The following is a 20948-nucleotide window of genomic DNA, read 5'->3' on the forward strand; positions in this document are numbered from 1 at the left end:
AGGAACACTGACTGGAATACACTGCTGAGGAGAGCAGCGGGGGAGTCAGAAGAGGTCTGCTGTGCCATGTGGTTAGCTCCCTGGCCGAGGATTGAGCTCTTGCTGCAGAGGCTGCGGACAGCTTCATAGGTTTGATCTTAACCCCTTGCGCCACCAGGGAGGCCCTGCTTGTTTGTTTTTTTTTAATTATTGACCAAAATGCAGCACTTCTAGGGCAATCTGGGAATACTGGATGCTCACCTGCAATGCTCTTTCTTTCTCTTCCCTTTTACTGAGGTAACATTCCTTTACAGCACTGGGTAGGTTTCAGGTGTCAGCTTCTCTCTCAGCAGCTGTGTAGATCACACCAGGCCACCACCAGCTCCTGGCCACCGTCCATCACCACCACATGCCCCCATCTTTTCCTCGCCCCAAAAGCTGCCAGCCTGATCTAGTTTCATCAGAGAACTGAAGCCAGAGTGAACAGGCGAGCACAGACTGAGGCCCTGTGCATAATGACTGAAGTCCTTATCTCAGGAGCCGCACGCTTGGGTTCCAATCCCAGCTCTGGAAGGGATGATGTGAAAGAAGCCAGAAGGAGAGAGATACATCCTGGATTTATCACTTATATGTGGAATATAGTGACAATATCACACATACGTGTCACTTATATGTGGAATATGGAGAAACCAGACAAAGGGTCAAACAAAGAAAGACTTTAAAACCAACCCTTGAAAACAGACTGTGGGTGCTTGGGTGCTGGGGCACTACAGTGACCACCCCTAAGGCGAGAAATCCTTTGCTGTCAAGATATTCACAAGAATGTGAAACAATGGAACTTCATTAATAACAAACAAACAAATCCCAGCTCCCTCATCATGTAGTAACCAGGTAGCCCCGTCCCCTGGCCCTTCTGCTCCTTCTCTGTCCTTGCTGGCAGAGATGCCATCACACGCAACCCCCTGGGCTGCTGCCAGGCACGTGGAAGCTGCTGGTCTCACTGCCAGCGCAATGTACCTGTCTGCTGTGTGCTGATCACCATGGAAGGGCGCTGTCCCAAGAGGGTGATGTGGGGTCCCCACTCGGCTCCCACAGCCACTGCCCTGCAGAAACTCAGTACCCTGAGTTGACAAGAAATTACAGGTACCTGTTATAAGAAATCATCTGTGGAGGTGCCAACCCCAAGCGTGGTGGGAATAGGCCTCCTCCACCCACCCTCCTTATTGGTGTGTATGGAGCACCAGCAGGCCAGGGTGAGCAAGAGAGATGAAAAGGGCGAGACCTTTGGCCCAGAGAGAGCGAGACCTTCCTCTCCACCCGGCCCTCTCTCATTTATGCATCTAAGATCTCTCTGTCCTGGGTTGACCATGGCCAACACGCTGCACCTGCCCAGCCTTACTCCATCCGCAGCTTGGAGGCCCCCTTTTTCCTCAGGCCCCATGGTCAGGAAATGGAGGTGCTGAACGTGTTTTCACAGCGTCCCCATGGACTCCCTAAATATGGATCAGGGAGAATACTTCACATATTGGCAGGTCCTTCCGTAAGTGCCTTCTTGCAAAGAAGCGCTGTTTTCCTGGCAAGCAAGAGCGTCATGTCTCCAGCTTGGCTCTTAGGGACACGCTGTCTCCAGAATGCGGAGGAGTTGAGAGATCCTCCAACACGATGTTTAAGTCAGGCGCTTGCAAGCTGCCTCGAGCAGTTGGCAGATTAGTCCAACGTGGGGGCTGTGTTTGGGTGACACTTTGTCATGTGACGGACACAAGGATGTGTGAGTCCTGTTCTGTGCCACCAGATTCTTCACTTACTCAAAATCTGCAAATGCACCGGCTTTCCTCAGGAACTATGGATTTTCTTAAATGGGCGACCAAACTCACGCACCTTCTGAAACCTCCACCAAATAGCTTAAATGCTAATTATTTTTCAGTGTCGCACCGATAAGCTCAATTTTTATATTCCATTCTACCTAGGAAAATAAGCCTGATTTGGCTAACGACCAACAAGTCAACATTAGCCAGTTGGTTTTCATTTTAGCCATAAGCATGTAAGCTGCTGCTAAATATTGGAAATATGTACAAAGTTTACATCCTCAGCAAGAAATTAGCAGTGTAATTAATGCAAACAGTTACAAGTACATTTAAGATTCAAGCGTAGGTGGATGTGCTCTAGGTCAAGTCAAAGAACAATTTTCTTTCTTTGAACCTGGTGGTAATGAACATTAGGCAGATTGACTCATTTGCCTGTTAATTTTATCCTATTATGTTTGACATAAATACATCTTTATATCTTGTTCTTTAATGATTGAGTAGATACCAAAAGTCTATTTTTTAAAGATTTATTTATTTATTTATACAAACACTGGGTACAGTCAGAAGCGCGGAAGGGTGAGAGGGTTCACCAGAGCCAGAGCAGCGAGCAGAACAGGCAGACTGACGAAGTACACTGCTGAGGGGAGCAGCGGGCGCAGCAGGAGAGTTCTGTCACTCCATGTAGGACCCTCGCCGGTGGCCGGCTATAGAACCGGTGCTACAGAGGCTGCGGGCAGCTTTGTATCCCAGCGCTCAACCACTGCGCCACCAGGAGAGGCCCGATACCAAAAATCTATTATGAAATCTGTATAAGGTGTAAAGTGTAGTGTTACAAGGGATACCTTATATTCACTGAAAGTTTAAGAATAGGACATCACCCCACCTGTGGTATCTCCTGTGTCCTTCCAGATGCCCCCACCTGGAAACTTCCCTCTCAGAGGTAACCACTGCCCTAAATTTTGAGTTTTTATTTTGATAATTCTCTTATAGTTTGACCATATACATTCCTTAGTTTTGTTTTCATTAGCACTTTATGTAATGAGAATATTATTGTTTGTATTCCACTACGACATGCATTTTAAAAAGAAATCTGAGAGCCCAGGGATTCTTCCAGGTATTCCTTCGAACTACAATTTATCTCTCTTCTCTGCTACATAGTGTTCCGCCTAGAAGCCCATTGTGATTCATTTTTCTATCCACTGCTACTGGGGAGGTGGGCTGCTCTAGTGCACAGTGTCTTTCCAGCCATGTGTCTACAGAGGTACATGTACGAGGGGTTCACTATGTTTCCAGGGTTAACTGGTGAGGTCACAGGGTATGTGGAGCTTCAGCCCTACTAGGTAAAGCCCAATGTTCTCTGAGACATACAGAGACATTCAACTACATGTTATTTTCATGTAGTTAAATCTATCAGGGGGTTTGGTAATTTCTTTCTTTGATCTTATAAAGTCTAATAAATATTCACATGTACTTAAGAAAAACACATCCCTGTTTTCTTTTTTGAAATTGAAATGACATTGCATTATAACATATGGGAGGTTCAGGTGCTCAGGCTTGATATTTTTGGTTTTCTTTGCAGATCTATAGCAAACTGAGTTCAGTGGAACACATGACTGTCTACGAGAAAGACACCATACCAAGCAGGTTCTATTACAAGAAAGGCAAATTTGTCTCTCCTCTGACCTTAGTAGCAGATGAAGGATGGTTCATAACTGAGGTAATTATCAAATATATGACAATTCATTCATGATGCAAATTCTGTCAAACAGTCTAAAGAGAAGTAATAGTTAGTATTGATTTACCCTGAAAAGATTTTGTTTTCACATAAACATCATTCATTTCATGATTTCCTTCTGAGAGAATGAAAAATCTCGGTCAGGTGACTTTCTAGACACAAACTATAGACCAGCATCTCGGTTAGACTTCAGGGCTCCAGACTTGCTGTATTTTAACAAACGGCCTTAACTCAATTACTCAGGCTTACAATGTAACCTATTCAGTTTAAAGTGGAACAATTACTGTGAACCCAAGCAATTGCTTTAGGGCAATGAAAAGCAAGGGGAGGCTCGGTTTTGCTTTCACCTTTAAGAGAAATGTTTGGCAAACAAAACTCCATAGATCCAGGTCCCTGGCTTGCCAACCTGATTTTACAGAGCAAATTATTTTGTATTTTGGGTCCAAACCCTAATTGCCTCATGCCTGAGTGCCTGCAGCAGCCTCCTCCTGGCCTGCCTCCTCCCAGTTCACCAGGCTCTCTACCAGCTCCTGGTGGTGAGCCAGCCGGTGTGAGAAGACCCCCGCCACACAGGGAAATCTGTTACATGCTGTTGGCATTCGGTTCCTGGAGAGGGCATGGGTTACTGCAGATATGAGCTTGAAGGTAGGCTGCACATAGATCGGGTGAAAGATGGCAGGTGTTGGCACATGAGAGTCGTTGGTGGAAACCAACAAAGCATAAGATCTAAAGCATTATCCAACCTGCCAGACCTCAGGGTCACAATAAGGCTGCTGCGACCCCAGGCATCACATCCCCTCATGTCATCCCAGAGCAGGAAGGAAGGACGTGGCTGCTTCTTGGAGAGCCCCTACTTTTATTAGGGAGCAAAATAGGTATCCCAGAATCAGAGGCAGGGGAATGTTTTGTGGAATTCTGATGATTATAAAATTTAGAGAAGGAGCTCTTTCTTTAAGAAAATAATACGTCATTATGATTTATAAATATATAAAATTAGGTGCAGGGACTTGGAAGAAATCCCTGTAAGTGAGAAGCCCTTAAAACAGTTTAAGCTTCTTTAACTGCGCCGTGATCCACGTCTGTCCAGAATGCACTGGCACACACCCTCTTCGGTCTCCTCAGTCAGCTCCTCAGTCAGTGTGGTTGGTGGATTCCCGCCTAGGACCCACTTCAGACCTGAAACCAGCCTAAATGCAGTGCAGGGGGCCTCAGTCAAGACAAAAGCTGGGAGTTAGGCAGACAAGGTGTCTGCAACTTAGACCATGAGAGAAAAGGAGGAAAGAGGAAAGCAAAGACCAACACCACCAGCTGCAGCATCCCGACTGGCCGCCGCCAGTGACCAGGCTGGTTGGGCCTCCACCGGCCCCAGCTCTGCCTCCGTAGCAGCCTCCCCCAACCGCCCAGCATCTACCTCCTCCTCTGCTGAGGGGCCGAGTCCCACCTCCCCTGCAGGAAACTGGCAGGTTCCAGGGTGTTCCGAAGGGGAAGCCATATGTTAATTCCCACTATGTGGAATACGATGTGGTGTCTGAGATACAGTGTCTATTCTAAATTATATTATGTCACATCGTATCACATTACATTATAGCGTGTGATTTTTCATGTATCACACACGTATTTAATCTGTGTTGGAGTAAATCAGAACTAAGTCAATTAGCAAAGGCTCCCCGGTATGTCTTTGCCTGGCTTAAGAAGGAGGGAGAAGCCGCAGAACGACAAGGAAGAATATAACTATGGACAGTTACTTGAACAGCATTTTCAAAATACGCTATTCTTTCAAAAAGGAGATTTGAAGTCATTTTAAGAACTCTTGAAGCGGAGAACTTTTTTTAAAAAAGAAAGAAATCAGAGGATATAAATAAGGTGTCGAAAATTTAGTTAGTTCTGAAAGATGAGTGTGAACTCTCTGAGCAGAGAGACAGCCAGCGTGCACAGCTCTGAGTAGTCGCAATGGGCGCTGTAAGCTCATCTCCATTTATCCCGCCTGGATCAGCGGACAATTTAGAGTGATTCCTCTCCCAAAATCGCAGTGATGTGAACATAACATTATTTTACCTCTTGCTGATAATAATTCTATCAAGACAAATATCTTAAACTTTTGGGCAACCCTAGTGACAACAGCAATCTATATTAAGTCCCCCCACCCCATTACTCTTGATTCCTCAGGGCCCCCACGGTGCAGATATCAGTAGTCCTGAGAAAAACATCCTGCAGCATCAAAGGGAACACAGAGTTGGTTCTGAGCTTCCTAGTGGCCAAGACAAAGGGGAAAGTATGATCATGCATTGTGGATGGCATTACCCCCATTCTGGCTGCCCACTGTTAAATGCCTTCCTGAAGGTTCCAAAGCAATGACAGCTAGAATTGGAACCTAAGGTGGCCAGGAAGCCCCCAGAGGTCCAGTTCCACAAAGAACCTCCGGGTCTTCCACCACAAGGTCCCATACATCTCTGGTTTCATGTTTGAAACTCACACTACTGATTCCTGAGGGGCCCAGAGACGAGTCCCAGCTCTTGCCCATGAGCAGAAACAGGCTCTTACGTGACGGCCATGAATGCTCTTCTTGCTCTAGTGGCCAGCCGCTCACTCTGCTGCTCTTGCTCTTCTGAACCTCCAGCCCTCCCTTTTCCTTCTGTCAACATGAGTGATTTGCACATACGTGAGCCAAAATTATCACAATTGTGAAAATGAATGTTCCAAGGTGAGCGTGAAGTGCTGGGACTGAAGTGGGTGGGAAGGAGTAACTGCTGTCCCTACAAGCTCCACGTTCTCCTGCCTCCACAGGGTCCGGAACTCAGCGGGGCTGCAAACACCAGAGAGCCCAATAAAGAGCAGTATCCCCAGAATACAGTCTCCTCCACAAGCCCCACCTGTCATTTACACCCAACTCAAATGCCATCTTGTCCATGAAACACCCAACTCCCAACTGCCACCATCTTCGAATCCTCATAAAAACCTGAATCATTTCCTTGCTGCCATATTTGTTTGTCTGCTTTTGTGCTTTCTCTGCCTGGAGTACAAGCTCCTTGAGGGCAGGTCTGTGGCATCTTGACCTTTGTTTTCCTCCGTGAAACCTGGTCCATGGCAGCTCCAGTGGAATTGTCCAGGCCTGAGAAATTGAGGTCCACAATTGGATATCGCTTGGTTCCCATTTGTGACTGAATGAATTCATAAATAGAGAGTTGATTCTTGGTTACTTATCATAGGTTGATCACTCTGTAGGCTTGTAAAATAGTGAGTATATTGACTGAAAGGTATGTTAATCAGGCATTTGGCTGAAGTTTAGTAGCCCCAGAAGAGTTTTCATGGAGTAAAGGAGTTGAAGCCATGCAAGGCAGTCTCCTGCTTGACCTCCCCACAGTGGAGTCCAGAGTGCACACAGTCTGGGTCCTCTCCTGGACCATGTACACCGCCTGCCACCATGCTCCAGCGGGGGGAAAGTCACGCCCTGGCGAGGGACAGTGAATCACAGTGTTTCCTGGTTAATCTTCCAAACTCCTATCTGAGTTTAGAGAAATGCAACAGATTTACATGCAAGCTTCTAAGGGAGGCCTATATTTTCCTCAGTTGAAAAGACCTATTTAGAAAACCAGCAAAGGCCATGAAATGCCAGGCTCCATTCTAAGGCCTGTGGTTGAATGGCACTTAGGCCGCCCAGAACCTAAATATTTGGGGAAATCAAGACAATCTGGAAAACATGGCTGAGCTGTTGTGGCTGCTCCAGAGCCACTGGCCAGCTTCAGAAAGTGGGATGTTGCGTGCTGGAGGCAGCCTGCTCTCCGGCGGTAATTAGGGCCACTTGCGTGGCTGTCAGCAAGCACAACCTTAGCCACCTCACCCCTGGCAAACTTCAGAAAATGCAAATCTGGAAAAGGAAAATAAGGAAACCCCATTCATGGAGGGCGCTCCTCCAGCACACCTCCACACCAAAACATCTCTCTGGCATTTTCCTTTTCAAGGGTTAGACCGTGTGGCCAGGGGCTTCCCAGGGTCAGACCAGGACCTGCGGCCTGAGCAATTAAATCCTGTTGGAGAGCGAGGCGGCCTTCTAAAAGAGAGGCCAGGAGCCCGCGTCTCTCTGCAGTGGCTGGTGGCGAACACACATCTGAGGTTCACAACCACCACCCCCAGGGCTCCCAGGACACATGCCAGCAGAAAGGCTCCTTGGAGGAGAATTTGGAGGAGCATTGCCACAAAATCTGAGGAGCCATGATCCGTAATAGGAGCCACAGCTCAACCCGCCTTAACTCTGGCAGCCAAACCACCAGCGCCAGCCGCACTGTCGTCACCTCCGCAGTTTTAATTGAAGCCACCCCAGCCTCAGACATGACTGGGTGCCTTCTCCAGCCTGAGATGATGTCAGAAGTTTATTGGCTTTTCGGGGGGCCCACGGAGGTCCATCATAGCCATGCCCTCGGAGGATACAGTAGAGGCCTGCTTTAGTAGGCCCCTCGCACCCCTTGGCAATGGCTCACGTATTTTTTCTTTATTTATGTGTGTATTTTCTGCAAGTATCGTTCTGTTGATTTTAAGGACACACTTACATTTCTCTCCAACATGAATCACCCCCCAAATTAATGTTGATGACAGAATTATATATGAACTGAGTGGAGAAATGATGCACATAATGTTGGCTACCAGGAGTCGTTTGGTTGCACTAGCGGCTCTCAGTGAAGGTGAAATGAGCAGACAGCAGCTCACAGAGCCTGCGCTTCATCTGTGTCCCCTCGCCCTGGGAGCTGGCGTGACGCCTCCCCGAGAGAAGGAGGAGGGGGGACACTGGCCCAGAAGGATTATGCGCACAGTGGTTGAAGGGAAGGGTTATGGGCCAAAGAGAGGATCTTCCTCTTCAGGGAGGATCACGTCGGTAGGAAGGAAGACAGTGACAGCCACTGGGAAATAGAAGGGCCAGGAGACCGTGCGCCATTTTAAGTTCCGTGGGTTGTGCATCCGCACCGTGACCCGCTCCAGCACGGACACACACAACAGCTGGCGCTGCGCACAAGCAGCCTGTTCATTCCCCCTTTTTCAAATGCACCAGAACAGTTGTTTCGCTGGAGCCACTGTCCTTTTCATAAAAGCCGGTGGGTTTACCTGCCATCAGACGGCCCCAGCTAGCTCCAGGGCCTGCGGCCCGCTGGCTGTCAGCCGTGAGCCTCCCTCGCCTTTCACCTGTCCCTGTGTCATGGGACACGTGTTCTCAGGTTTGTAAAGTCTTCATAACAAGATGTTCTACCTGGCGCTTCAGGAATCGCTGGCTTGTAGACGGCGCGAGGGGAAGCAACACATTCAAGTAACTGATGCAGCTATATTGGGATGTGTCGTGGCCGTCACCAGAGGTGGATACAGAGCAAAGAAGGATAACACGTTACAGATGCAAACAGCTCTATGGAAAAATACAAGCTATGGCTGGAGAGGGGTTGAGGGGTGATGGGAGTCCAGGAAACTGGGGGGAGGGGGATGCAGCACCTTCTGGAAGCAGCAGTGTCAGGGAGCACTGGGGTGGGGTGTGATCGGGGTGCAAGGTGCAGTGGCAGTCGAGGGAGCACAGGAGACTCCCTGTGACCATGTCTGCTGGCTGGGGCACCCTGGACATCGGTGGGAGTGGACCCGGCCATGTGTTGAGCAGCCCTTGTGTGTCAGCCCTGGGCACACAGTCCTGCATCCCTCAAGAACTCCGAGAGGCAGGAATTAAGTAGCTCAAAGCGGTTAGGAAACTTGCCAGGGACCATGCAACTCAAAAGTAGCCAACTGGGGTAGAGCCTATCTCCAAATCAACACCCCAATCTCTTTATGGTGTGACTCGCCAGCACTTGGTGATAAGGTGATGACCTTGCTGTCCAGGCTCAGCAGGAGCACAGCCGTGACCTCTGGCTGTGTATTGGCCAAAGACACACAAGGAAAGGGAGACAGGACAGACCCCCAGGGTATCCAGCCCGGCCTTGCCTCCAAGACCTGTGTGACTTTATGAGTCTCACTTAACCTCTGGGCCTTTGCTCCTGGCAACAAAGTGGGTGAATACTGTGCTCCTTGCTGGCAGGCTGTGCCGTTGAGTGGACGGCATGTGGCTCTTGGTGACTGTGGCCCCACTGGGCGGGGGGCACGAAGGACTCTGAGCCCTGCTGTCACACACATTGCAGGGCTTAGATATCTCCACTCACCAGTCACCGCCTCCTGCACTGAAACATGCATCCCGTTAAGCCCGGCAGAGCCAGAAACACCCAGAATGAACGGCTAGTCTGCAGGGAAGGACCGGGGCTGAGTCCAGCTGGCGGCAGCCGCCTCAGGACTCACACAGCTGTCTTGGGCCTTTGTCTTGCAAGTGGGTCTTGAAATCTGAAAGAATTCGCTCCGAAGGAAAGAAGTGATAGGTCTGGAATGGAGACCAAAGGAAATGCGAGTGACCAGCCCCGCTAAGAACACGGACGCCATCGTCAAGTGTTTGACTAAGTGGAGGAGAGGGACAGAGTGTTTACGGAGCTGCTCCCAAGGGTCGGGCGGGAGGGCGCCCTTGTAGAAAATGGGGACTCGGTTAGAGCTGCTTCCAGCGGCTCTTGGGGGTGACCACCAACGCAGTTCTCTGACTTCCTGCCCCCCCCCCGGGCTCACCCCACACGCGGCAGACTCGGTGGTCCCACGAGGTTGCCCCCTTCACGCCTCAGCCACAAATTCGGGCCCTCTGGCTACCAGCGCTGTGTTCGACTTGGCTACAAATTTGAGGCTCCTCATGACTTCCCCATCAGGTTCGGGAATTCCCTGGCGGGGTCACAAAGCAGACTCCTGACAGGAGTCTGCTGAGAAGGCTCTGGAAGAGGCCCGAGGAGGGACGTGGGACAGAGCGGGCACAGAGGGTCGCAGAGCTTCCTGGCTCTCGTGGGGAGCAGCCCCTCCCCACACATCACCCCGGAGGGGAGGGGTGTTGTTTCAGAGTTTTATACGGCCTCATGGTGCAGGCAGGAGTGAGGAACTCGCTGGCCATGTGGCCGAGCCCCCTGTCTGGTGCCCCCCAGGCCATCAGAGGGCGAGGCTGAATGTTCCAACCCCCTCAGCATGAGCTTGCTCCCTGGGGTGAGTCCCCATGCCCCGTCCTGAAGCTCTCTAGTCACCCCGGCCCCTAGGAGTCATCTCATTAGCATAAACTCAGATTTGGGGAACAGGGGCTGCTTGGGAATAACCAAGACATGCCTGCCAGGTGTCGGGAGTCCTGCGCCCAGAGCCAGGAGCAAAGGCCAAGTCTAATTTTTATTATACCACAGACGCCTTTACCATCCTTGTCCCTCGCCTGCTGTATTCAGCGGCTGTGGAATGGATGGAGCCACAGTTCCGCTCGCGTGGGAAACAGCCATGTAGTGGGCTGCCCCAAAGGTCTGGGCTACCTCGAGTTGAAAGCCATCCGGCCGTGGCTGGTGACGGGGTCGGGGGTGCGGAGAAGGAAGCCCTCGCCTGGGTGCGCGCGCTCTCGGCACGACGGCCCTGCTCAGCCTAACGTCACTGTCCTGCTGGTTTTCAGACGCGAGAGACGCTGCCGTTCTGGATGAACAGCACGGGCAAGCGGGAAGGCTGGCAGCACGGCTGGCACGGCTATGACAACGAGCTCATGGACATGCGGGGCATCTTCCTGGCCTTCGGACCCGGTAGGCAAGGAGCGGCCAAGGCGCCGCCGTTGTCCATCCCCAGGGCCGCGGGTCCAGTAGGGCCGAGGGGCTAGCGCGGCTGCCGTGATTTCTTTATGGACCCTCTTTATGAGCCAAGCTGAGCCAGCCCAGCCGGTCTCCGTGAGACGTCTTTTGCTGGCTTCCTTTCAAATGCTTCTTGGGTTTGGCAAATGTGACCAAATACTTTTCCTTGTAAATTTCTTGAGTGCCGTGAAGAAAATGTATTCCACATGTTTGCAATTCATTTTTTCACCGAATTCATCAAAACGTTATTTCACAGCTATCTGGTGTCCAGGAAAGCTGATCAGACACCAGGTTGCAGACAGCTGTGTCCCGAGGTTGACACGGTGGTTTGAAGGGTCGGCTCTTCCCTGTTCCTTTCTGTCTGCAGGGCCCACCCCTGGGGGGTCTTTCAGGTCAGGGTCCACCCAGAAGCTGGGATGCTGTAAGGGCAGGCTAGGAAATGACCTGGAGGGTGTCTTTGAGAATGAGCCAGAATGACTAGCGATGCCTTGGATGAAAGCCTTCCTGGACCAGAGTAATTTCTGGAAGAGAGGCGACTTGGAGAGGATCTATTTGGCTATTTGCCATAATTAGTAAATCACTGTAAATTCACATTTTGGAAGAGTTTATCAAACACTCTGAAGTTCATGCTATTATCTGAACACTCTCTTCTTCAAAAAAACGGGGGGGGGGTGCGGGGTGCCATCAACTCTCAGCTGGCTTTGAACTCTCTTTCTCACCACTGTCTGTCCTCCTTAATAAATACAATGAGCTCCTCCTCACAGACATATTCCAAACATCTTCTTCTGGATGTCGTTCCAAACATTTTGCTCTGTAGGTCCATACTTCCTTTCAAATTAGAGGTCAGGCCCAGAACGTCTGCTCTTTTCCTCGATGAAATAAGACAAATATATATGTCACTCACCACTGAACAGCTGCTGAGACTACAAGGTGTCAATTTCGACACCCTCACAGATGCCAAAGGGAATCTGAGCTCAGGGAACACGTTGAGTCAAATCCCTTCCCACACGTGACCAGGGTTCCCTGTCCTGAAGTAAGCACAGAGCCAGTAGCAGCAAATGTGCATAGCGACAAACTGGATTCGTGACCTGAGAGAGCTCAGAGGGTACCAGGCATGCTGCCATCAACCAGGAATAGCTGTCAGTGCCCACTGCAGCCAGGCTCTGGGTGAGATACTCAAAGCCAAAGAGTTAAGGGTGGAGCTTTGGGGACTTCGTTGAGGTCCACTGCTAGATCCATTTGGTGTGGCTTTCTTGAGGAGAACGCTAGACAGCAGGGCTTTCCTTCAAAAGCATTGCCTCCTCCTTCCCCAGAAGAGAGAAATAAGGTCATGAATGCAAAACAGTTGTCAGCTGAAGGAGAGTTTATGAGCCACAGTCTCAGGCAGAAGCCAGTCTAGCCTTAATCCAACATTTTTAAACAAAATATCCAAAGCTGCATCAGTTTAATGTTAAATTCAGCAGGGAGATACTGTCCATGAAAGAAGGCCTCTCTTAAACCAATGCTCCCTTAAAACTCAAAGCCTAACTCTTTTATAGACAGAAAGATGAGCCGGCATGGAAATAGACTGGGCTAATTGCAAAAATGTTTCCAGGCAGACCAGCCTTGAGAGGCTCCCGCAAACCATCCGGTTGCTGGCTCCAGTTCTCATAAAAGATTTGAACAGCTTTGCTCAGAAGAAAATTTAAGAGCGAGGCCATGGCTACCATGGCTACTGGTAGCCATCTAGCTGTGCTTGGAGATAAAGGTGTGCCCTCCTGATTAGCTGTGTGTGCATCTCGCTATGGGGGAAAGCTGGCATCTGTGGCTGCCGCTCCAAACCCCGCAAACAGTTTTCAAAGCCAGTCGGTCTGGGCCAACAAAGAGAAAATCATTCTAGAAGATGGCCTTGCTCTGGTTAATCCCAGATTCTAATTTCAACCACCTAATTGTGCCCTGGAGAATTCCACATTCAAGATAAGGCAGCAGGGCTGTGATGCAGCGTGCGGCCTGCCAGCTAGCCAGCCTCCCTGGAGAGCCATCTGCAGTGGCCACACAACCAGAGGCCATGGAACCTTCTCTCTCTAGGAGAAATGATTTTAATAGCTCCCAAATTTTAAACCCATGGAAATAATTTGAATTCCCAATTTGGTGGGAATCTCTTCTTGAGCTGGCAGAACATGCCCGGGACCTCTCAAATTGGATTATGTATTGTTTTGCTATTCAGGAATTTTCTAGAAGTGCTCGCTGCAGTCTGGATCATCTATTTCTGCATTGGGCCCACAGTCCCAGCCCTGCAGAATAGAAAGTATTGAACTAGATGCAACGGGAAAGGAAGGTCAGTTACCCTTCCTGCTGACCCAGGGTTGGATTTTGCACTTTTGATGGAAAAACATCTTTTCTAGCATTTTTGTCATAAGCGCTTAATCTGTTTTTCCTGCCAAGTGTTCAAGAAGTGGATGAGGCTGGGGAAGGTCTGCAATTGTCTGTGACACCCTCTTAATCCACCCCCCCAACCCCCAGCCACACACATCACAGCCATTCTGGCATGATCTACCCTGGGACTTGACATCCATGCCCATGTCAAGCCAGCTGGATGAGAGGAGATGCTTCCAGCATCTTTGGGACAGCCTTTGACTTCTCAGGCTGTGGATGATTCTTCTTTAGGGAAGAAAAACCACCCACCTCACCTCACTGTAAACTGCCTTGCTAGTAAGAAGGGCTGGCATTTTGCAGGCATCTCCCTTCTCCTCTTGATTTTTTTAAAACTAGTTCTTACCCTGAGGTGATGCTAACTCTAATTATCCTCCCCAAACAGGGGACCCCGCCAAATAATTTACAGGGTGTATATTTCCAATCTGTAGTTTGCTCTTCACTGGGCACTTATTCTGTGTGTTTATTACTAATCACGGCTTGCCTGGAACTAGAACCTTGGGACCATTTTCCTTGCCAGTTTCTTGAGGTTGTCCAGCTAATAAGCGCTGCAGGCTGGTTGCAGAGTCCATGAGCCTCTTTTTCCTAAAATCAAATTCTCCAGAAGTAGCAACACCCATCATTTGGGAAGTTGCCCCAGATCTAACACCGTGGCAGAGTTTTCTGTAACTCCCTTCTGTATTTATAATTTCAGGGTTAATATAAGAGCCGAATAGAGTGTTGGCACTTCTGGGTTATGTTGCTGTCGGTGTTTGCTTTTTAAATAAAGTTTATACAATCCTTTTAGCAAAGCAATTATACAGCTGTTTTCTAAGAAAACAGAAAACTTGGCTCGACAGCCTCCCAAACAACCTATTTCCTTTAAAAATCTTAGCTGGACTAAAAGCACATGTACAGGCCTTTATTGATGGAGAAATCTCTTTCTTAAATTCAACCTTAATGTAGCTGTGAGTATTTTGTTGGAAGCTGTGGATGCGGAATGGTAAACTCTTGAGTTTGCACCGAAACAGATAGTTGCTTGGCCTTCAGCAACTTATCTGTCTCCTGCTGAGCAGGGGGAGGTATGGTCTGGGTAGAAACCCCTCCTTCCAGGCCCTCACTTGTCACCCTCTCTTTCCTTTCTATTCCAGCCTAGAGCTGAGTGTCTTTCACTGATTTCCCAGCCTTCTCTTGGCTCCCAACGGCAACAATGCTTACTTCCCAGGGAGCTAAGTAGCTCACTGGCCAGGGATCAGCTCCCAGTGCCCCGTTGATCTAGGCGCATTTAGGACACCATCCGGGTTGTCGTGAGTTAGCCAGCAAGGAAACACTACAGTTTCAACTTCACCAAGCCCTGGGGCCTCAGTGTGCAAGGAAAATGGAGAAACGTTCCCGAGATGCTGCGGGTCACCCGCAGGGGAACCGGCAGTCTGGCTAACCGGTCCCTGAAGATAGGGGTTCTGGAAGATACCGTTTAATTGTGTTTGGGGGAGCCCAGTCAAACAGCCAAACTTTGTGACCACCAGCTCTTCAGGGCTCTGCAGAAATGAGCATTGTCGGGTGGTCCTTCTGGAAAGCTCTGTTGTCACAAAGGGAACACGGCAATACACAAAGACAGTGTTGATTTGTCTTTGAAAGAACGTCACCTCCTTGAGTCATCAGCACTACTGCCTTTATAGCTGGTAGCTCGCCGGTACTCTCCCAAGGGTGCCCTTCACTGGCCAGCCCCCAGAAGGCTGATACTCCAGTCCCAGGGTTGCCCTTGATTGGCCCCGCCTCCCAGAAGGCTGAGTGTCCCATCCCAAGGCTGTCTGGAGCCCAAGCTAATCCCCCCATATAGTGACTCAGCCCTTCTCCGCCTGGGGTGACAGTGACAACTTGCTTGCCTTTCCCTTTCAGATTTCAAATCCAACTTCAGAGCTGCTCCAATCAGATCCGTGGATGTCTACAATGTCATGTGCAACGTGGCCGGCGTCCCGCCCCTGCCCAACAACGGCTCCTGGTCCAGAGTGCAGTGCATGCTGAAGGGCCAGGCCAGCTCGGCCCCAGCCGGCGCCCCCCACAGCTGTCTGCTGGCCTTGCTTCTCCTGTGGTTCTTGGTGTAGCCCCTCCTGTTGACCCCACTCAGCCAAGTATGTCCCCCAGAGTGGGGTGGCTGCATTGTCCATTTGAAATTTGAATAGCTTCATTAACACAATCAAGGTCATAAAATTGTAAATATATTATTCTTTTATGATTCTATACATGAAGTCCTACTTCTTTGAGAAGAGAAAAACCCAAGTCTTTTTTCCTGGAGGTAAGGAAGAGGCTGGCACTAGTTTTCTCTAGGGGGCCCTTGTCTTCTCTGTCCACACCCAGCAGCCACCTCTGGGTCTGAGGCCACCGTCCTGGCTGCTCTCCCTGTCCCCAGACACGGAGGGGCAGCAACGGCTGCTGTCGCTCGGCAGTGCTCCGGCTGGCCGAGTCTCTTCATCCTTCCAGAGTCCAGTGAGGACGGGCCTTAGCTTAGATCACCAACCAGTCAAAATCACAAAGGGCTGGAGACCTCACAGAACAAGGGGAAGACACGGGTTTCTCCCGAAGTCTGCCGTGTGCAGCAAACTTCCTTCCTTGCCTTAAGGGGCAGAAAAGCTGACGTAGCTGGAGATTCTGTAAGATTTAGCGCAGCTTGGGAAGCCTTGCTCAGAGCAGGCCCCGCACGTTGGGGCTGGATTGACATATGGCCAGCTTACCCAAGACTGTCCCCTCTGGGTCCCCACGTGGAGTGTAGACAGGAGCGACAGACGAGCCGTCACAGGCTGGGGAAGGGAGGCCTTGCCGTGAGAATCTGGACATAGCCACAGACACCTCAGCCCCGTGTTGGGAATGGGGATGCACAAAGCCTTCATCTTGTGTCCCCAGAGTCCTGAAGCCAGGCTTGTTTAAAGTGACAGCAAGGGGAGTCCCCAAGTGACCCAGAACTCCAAAGAAAATGGTAACAGGAGGATGGGAATGGAGAAAAGGGGATGATTCCCTGTCACCACTCAGCTGGCCATGTGGCTCGCAAACAGGCTGCTCATGGAGCACCCGCTGGGGCCCACATCTTTGAAACCCTTGAGAAGAGTCATGAGCCCTTGAAATGTTTTCGGTTCATCTTCTTTGTTCGCTGTACGAGATCTTGTGGTAAAACAAGGGATAGCTGCATTTTTAAGCCACCAGAGCCCCATATCTAGCCACAGGCTACGAGACAAGGGCATGTGCGCCTGGGATTGTGCTGCCACAGCGAATGAGGAACATCCATAAGTGAGACTGTCCATCAGGACAGACAACACCCAGGCCCAGCCTGCTGAGACCTCGGATGGTGTCCCCTTGAGAAGCGAGTCATCGCCTGGTTCAAGGAGGCTGGGGGTCCCCTGTGCCTGGCTTCATGAGAACAAAGGATCACTGCTTAAAAGTACTGAATTTATCTTCACAAAAAACTTCTAAAGATTTATGTAATATGTGTTCAAAGTGCCAGCAAACCATGGAATGAACTGGAAAGGAGACAAGGAAGCCCGTGTTGCCTGGCTGAACAAGAGAGAGCGTTCGCTCCCCGGCTCTGCTGCTAAAGCAGGTGCCTCATACTCAGAGTGTCCCTTCTCCCCGGTGGACAGTGTGCTGGTGAATTCAGTCGAGCCCACCTGCCTCCCTCAGAGCTACCCAAGTGATTAAAAGTGGAGCACCAGGACCCAGGGGGGTGTCTGCACCCAGGTCTCATTTGTCTTTCCTGCTCTGTTCTACCCTTGTCCCTCCTTCATCCTGAAAATCAAGTTACATAATAAAATTTCAGTATTTGCCTGACAATGTGTAAGTTACTCAATCAATAATCCTAAATAGATAAGATTCTTTTGGAATCATGAAAGTTGCTAAATAATAAAGCAAACTCAGGGACTGAATAAAAAAAAAAACAACCCTGGGCATAAAACAATGCATGCAGTTTAGCACTATTTAATTTTTCCTTTGATTTTTGTTTAAAATCACATTATTTTCTCCAGGAATAGTCTTTCTTTAAATGTGATTTGTCTCATAGCAGAAAAATCTGTTAGGACACCTTTCCTCCTGGATTTTTTTGACTACTTCACTCTGATTCCAGGAAAAAGATCCATGGGTTGACCTGCAAATGCTGACGATGAATGAAAGGAACACTCTTGAAGATGAGCTGAATGGCTGCTTTCTCAGTTCATAAGCCTAATCTCCAGAATCCAGTTCAATTAAATTCAGAAGACTTAAGTACTAGGAGAGGCCCCAGGAATTCTTTCTAGCCTACAAGCTCCTGAATGCTAAAGTCCCAATTCCTTCTTTTTAAAGGGCCCTTGGAACCCCATGTGAGATCTGCATTCTGTTCTAGAATAACTTAAGTTTGCAAACTTTCCAAGACCATTGATTGTCATCTGCCCACTTCCAGAGATGTAGGTTCTCAGGGAATCGAGGTGCAGTATCAGAGTACACTTTGGGGTCATCCTGTCCTGGGGGTTGGGTTTGCTCTCAGAGAAATGAGTTCTGATTTGACCCTGGTTAACCTGAGTCCCCTGACAGCTACGTCACAATTAGCCAGTTTCTCCAGCAGCCCTTTGCTGGCACTGCTTACGTGTCCCACCTGGGACAAGCTCCCAGCTACCCTTACACCAAAGCATATGTGCGAGTCCCAGGGGTGGAAGAGGAGCTGAGAGAGGCAACCTTGGCCTCTCCACATGCACCCCCTGTGGGTCTAAGATGCCCAGTGCTGCTATCGGATTTTATGAATTTTCTAAGAAAGTGTTTTTGCATTTCTGTAAATATCAAGCGAGTTCCAAATATGATTGTATGTTCGATCTTTTTAAGCAATTTGTGATAGACCAATGCCAGCTCTTATAAACTGCTTGTTGGAAGGAAGGGAGGTGGTATCCTTCGCAGACAGGCAACACATTTGAAACTTGGTCTCAGCTATGTGCTGCAGAGCATAGGCGTTTGCGTAGCATGGAAATCATGAGATCACACCCAGTGCAGTGCCTCAAATGTTTCATGAATGCCCCTATCTACTTGTTGAATGAAAAAGAATATCATTAAGGAGGCTTGTTTACACCTCTGTATTCCCTCTCTCTGTCTGTAACTCCTCAAGTGAAATGAACTTTTCCCACTGAGCTTGCGATCTTCTCACATCACCCAACTGACAATATAGTCATCATTGATTTCATGAACTAAACATATTCCATCCCAAGCTGATAAACTTAAGGAAGGAGGCTTGGGGGTGCAGGGGCGGGGATGCAGGGAAGGAGACTGGATTTAAAATATAAAGTAAGCATATTTACTTTAAACAAATATAACAACATTATGAAGATTTCAGCCTCACACACACCACACCATCCGTTTAAACGCAGTGAACAGTTCATGGCTTTACACAGTCACAGGGCTGTGTAACCATCACCATAATCAATTTTAGAACATTTTCATCACCCCAGAAAGGACACCATCCCCATTAGTACACGAGCAGCTTCTCCCTACATCTTCCCAGCACCACCTCCAGGCAGTCACCAAACTACACTCTCTGTCTACACGTCTGCCTCTTTGGGATATAGAATCAGACTGTGGTCTTTGTGCACCACCTTCTTCCCCTCAGCAGAGTGTTTTCAAGGTGACAGCTTGAGTCAGTACTTCATCCTTTTTATTTTCCCATAATGGTCCATGTAATATAATAATTTGAGTTCTGAGCTGTCATGGGAACAACTTGCCTTGTGTGGAATGGGTCCCTCCAGAGAAGGTTCAGACTGGAAGAGACAGAATAACAGCACATGCGACAACCTTTGTCATGGGTTCAGTTGTGCCCCCCAAAAGAGGTGCCCAATACACCCACACTATGGGATACTATTCGGCCATAAGGCAAGATGGAATGCAGCTACCAGAGCAAAATAGGAGTTGAGGGAGCAAGGTGTGGTAAAGCAAGTCGGAATGACAAAGCCCAAAACTGGACATGCAGATGATTCAACAAAGTAAAATAAAAAAAACTAACAGATATTGATAAACAAAGTGAGGCTTCCTAGGTTAGGAGGGAGGGGAGAGGATAAAATGGTCAAGGGAGATATGAAGTAGTGGTGGGGGTATAAAAAAGAGAGGTATTGAGCCCTAACCTCTGGTAACCATGAAAGTGACCTTATTATGAAATAGAACTTTGGCACATGTCATCAAGATGAGGTCACACTGGTCAGGGTGAACTCCACCCCAGCGACGGGTGTCTTCGAAGAGGGAAATATAGTCCAGGAGACCCAGGGACAGAGACCACATGATGAAGGAGGCAGAGGCTGGGGTGAGCGTCTATAACGCAAAGAACACGCAGGACTATCAGCAGCCTCCAGTCACTGGAAGGAGCCAGGAGGGTCCCACCAAGAGCCTCATGGAGACATGCCGCTGCTGACCCTGGATTTCAGACCTTTGGCTTCCAGAACTAGGAGAGAGAACAGCTCAGCTGTTTCAAGTGCCCCAGATGGTGGCACTTTGTTACAGCAGCCACAAACTACTAATACACCTTTGACATAGCTTTTGGAGCCACTCCACAGACAAGAAGATGAGCATCACTGTGCCCAGGGAGCTCACAACTCAGTCATTTTATTTCTTCCTTGTCGAGCAGCGTTGAATTCTCATTTCCATGGAACAAGACGTTTTGGTCGCTATGGCAATGCATGGAGGGAATTTCATAGCAAACAGGAGGACGCAGGAAGAGGTCACTGGCTGTGGAGCAGAGAGGCTGGTGCCCGGAGGCTGACCTGCCGGACACCTGACAGCACCCTCCCCACTGGCTCCTTGGGACTCCTGCTCTTAAACACCTGGGGTTGGCCAACCCCAACCCCACTGCCAACCCCACCGCAGTCTGCTCCACCTTGTCTGCAGTGATCTCAGCAGAAGCTGGAGGAGGCTGTTACAAATCCACCCCCATCTCTCCTGCCTACATACAGAATTAATCCCAAATCCTCCCTCCATCCCTGCCTAAGGTCTGACTTGCTCTCCGTGCTCCCCACCAAACTCGCAGCAATCTTGCGTTGGCTCTGTGTCTGCAACCCCCTTCCCACTCTGTCTAGCAAACTTCTATTTCTCCAGCATGGCCTAGATTCTCTGTGAAGCTTTGTGCTTCATATTCTTGCATTGTTTCCTTGATTACCAAGCAAGTCACAAGGCGTTGTCACAATTTGTTTGCAAGTGTTCCGCGAGCAGCGAGCAGGCTGTGAACCAAGCCGAGTGCCAGGGCTGAGTCTTCTCATTTTCCAAGACTCTAAACCAAGTCTGGCGCCCCAACAAAATCCACCTCCAGAGAACAATCCTCGTCTGCTGACTCCAGAGACGACTGGAGAAAGAGGAGCGCTCGGACCCTGG

General features: G+C 49.3%; 1 protein-coding gene across 1 annotated transcript in view; it reads left to right on the forward strand.

Moving 5' to 3' along the window:
* The window catches only part of ENPP6 (ectonucleotide pyrophosphatase/phosphodiesterase 6), a gene marked incomplete at its 3' end in the record, with an annotated part of 74589 nt that extends 58895 nt beyond the window's left edge, over positions 1-15694 (forward strand). Inside the window, exons 6-8 of the mRNA XM_084231228.1 lie at positions 3364-3501; positions 11030-11153; positions 15489-15694. Coding sequence (XP_084087354.1) covers positions 3364-3501; positions 11030-11153; positions 15489-15694 — 468 coding nt within the window. The remainder of the gene's footprint in view (positions 1-3363; positions 3502-11029; positions 11154-15488) is intronic.
* Positions 15695-20948: the final 5254 nt, after the last annotated feature.

The sequence above is a fragment of the Talpa europaea genome, assembly GCF_964194135.1.
Source record: "Talpa europaea genome assembly, chromosome: 4".
NCBI lineage: Eukaryota > Metazoa > Chordata > Mammalia > Eulipotyphla > Talpidae > Talpa > Talpa europaea.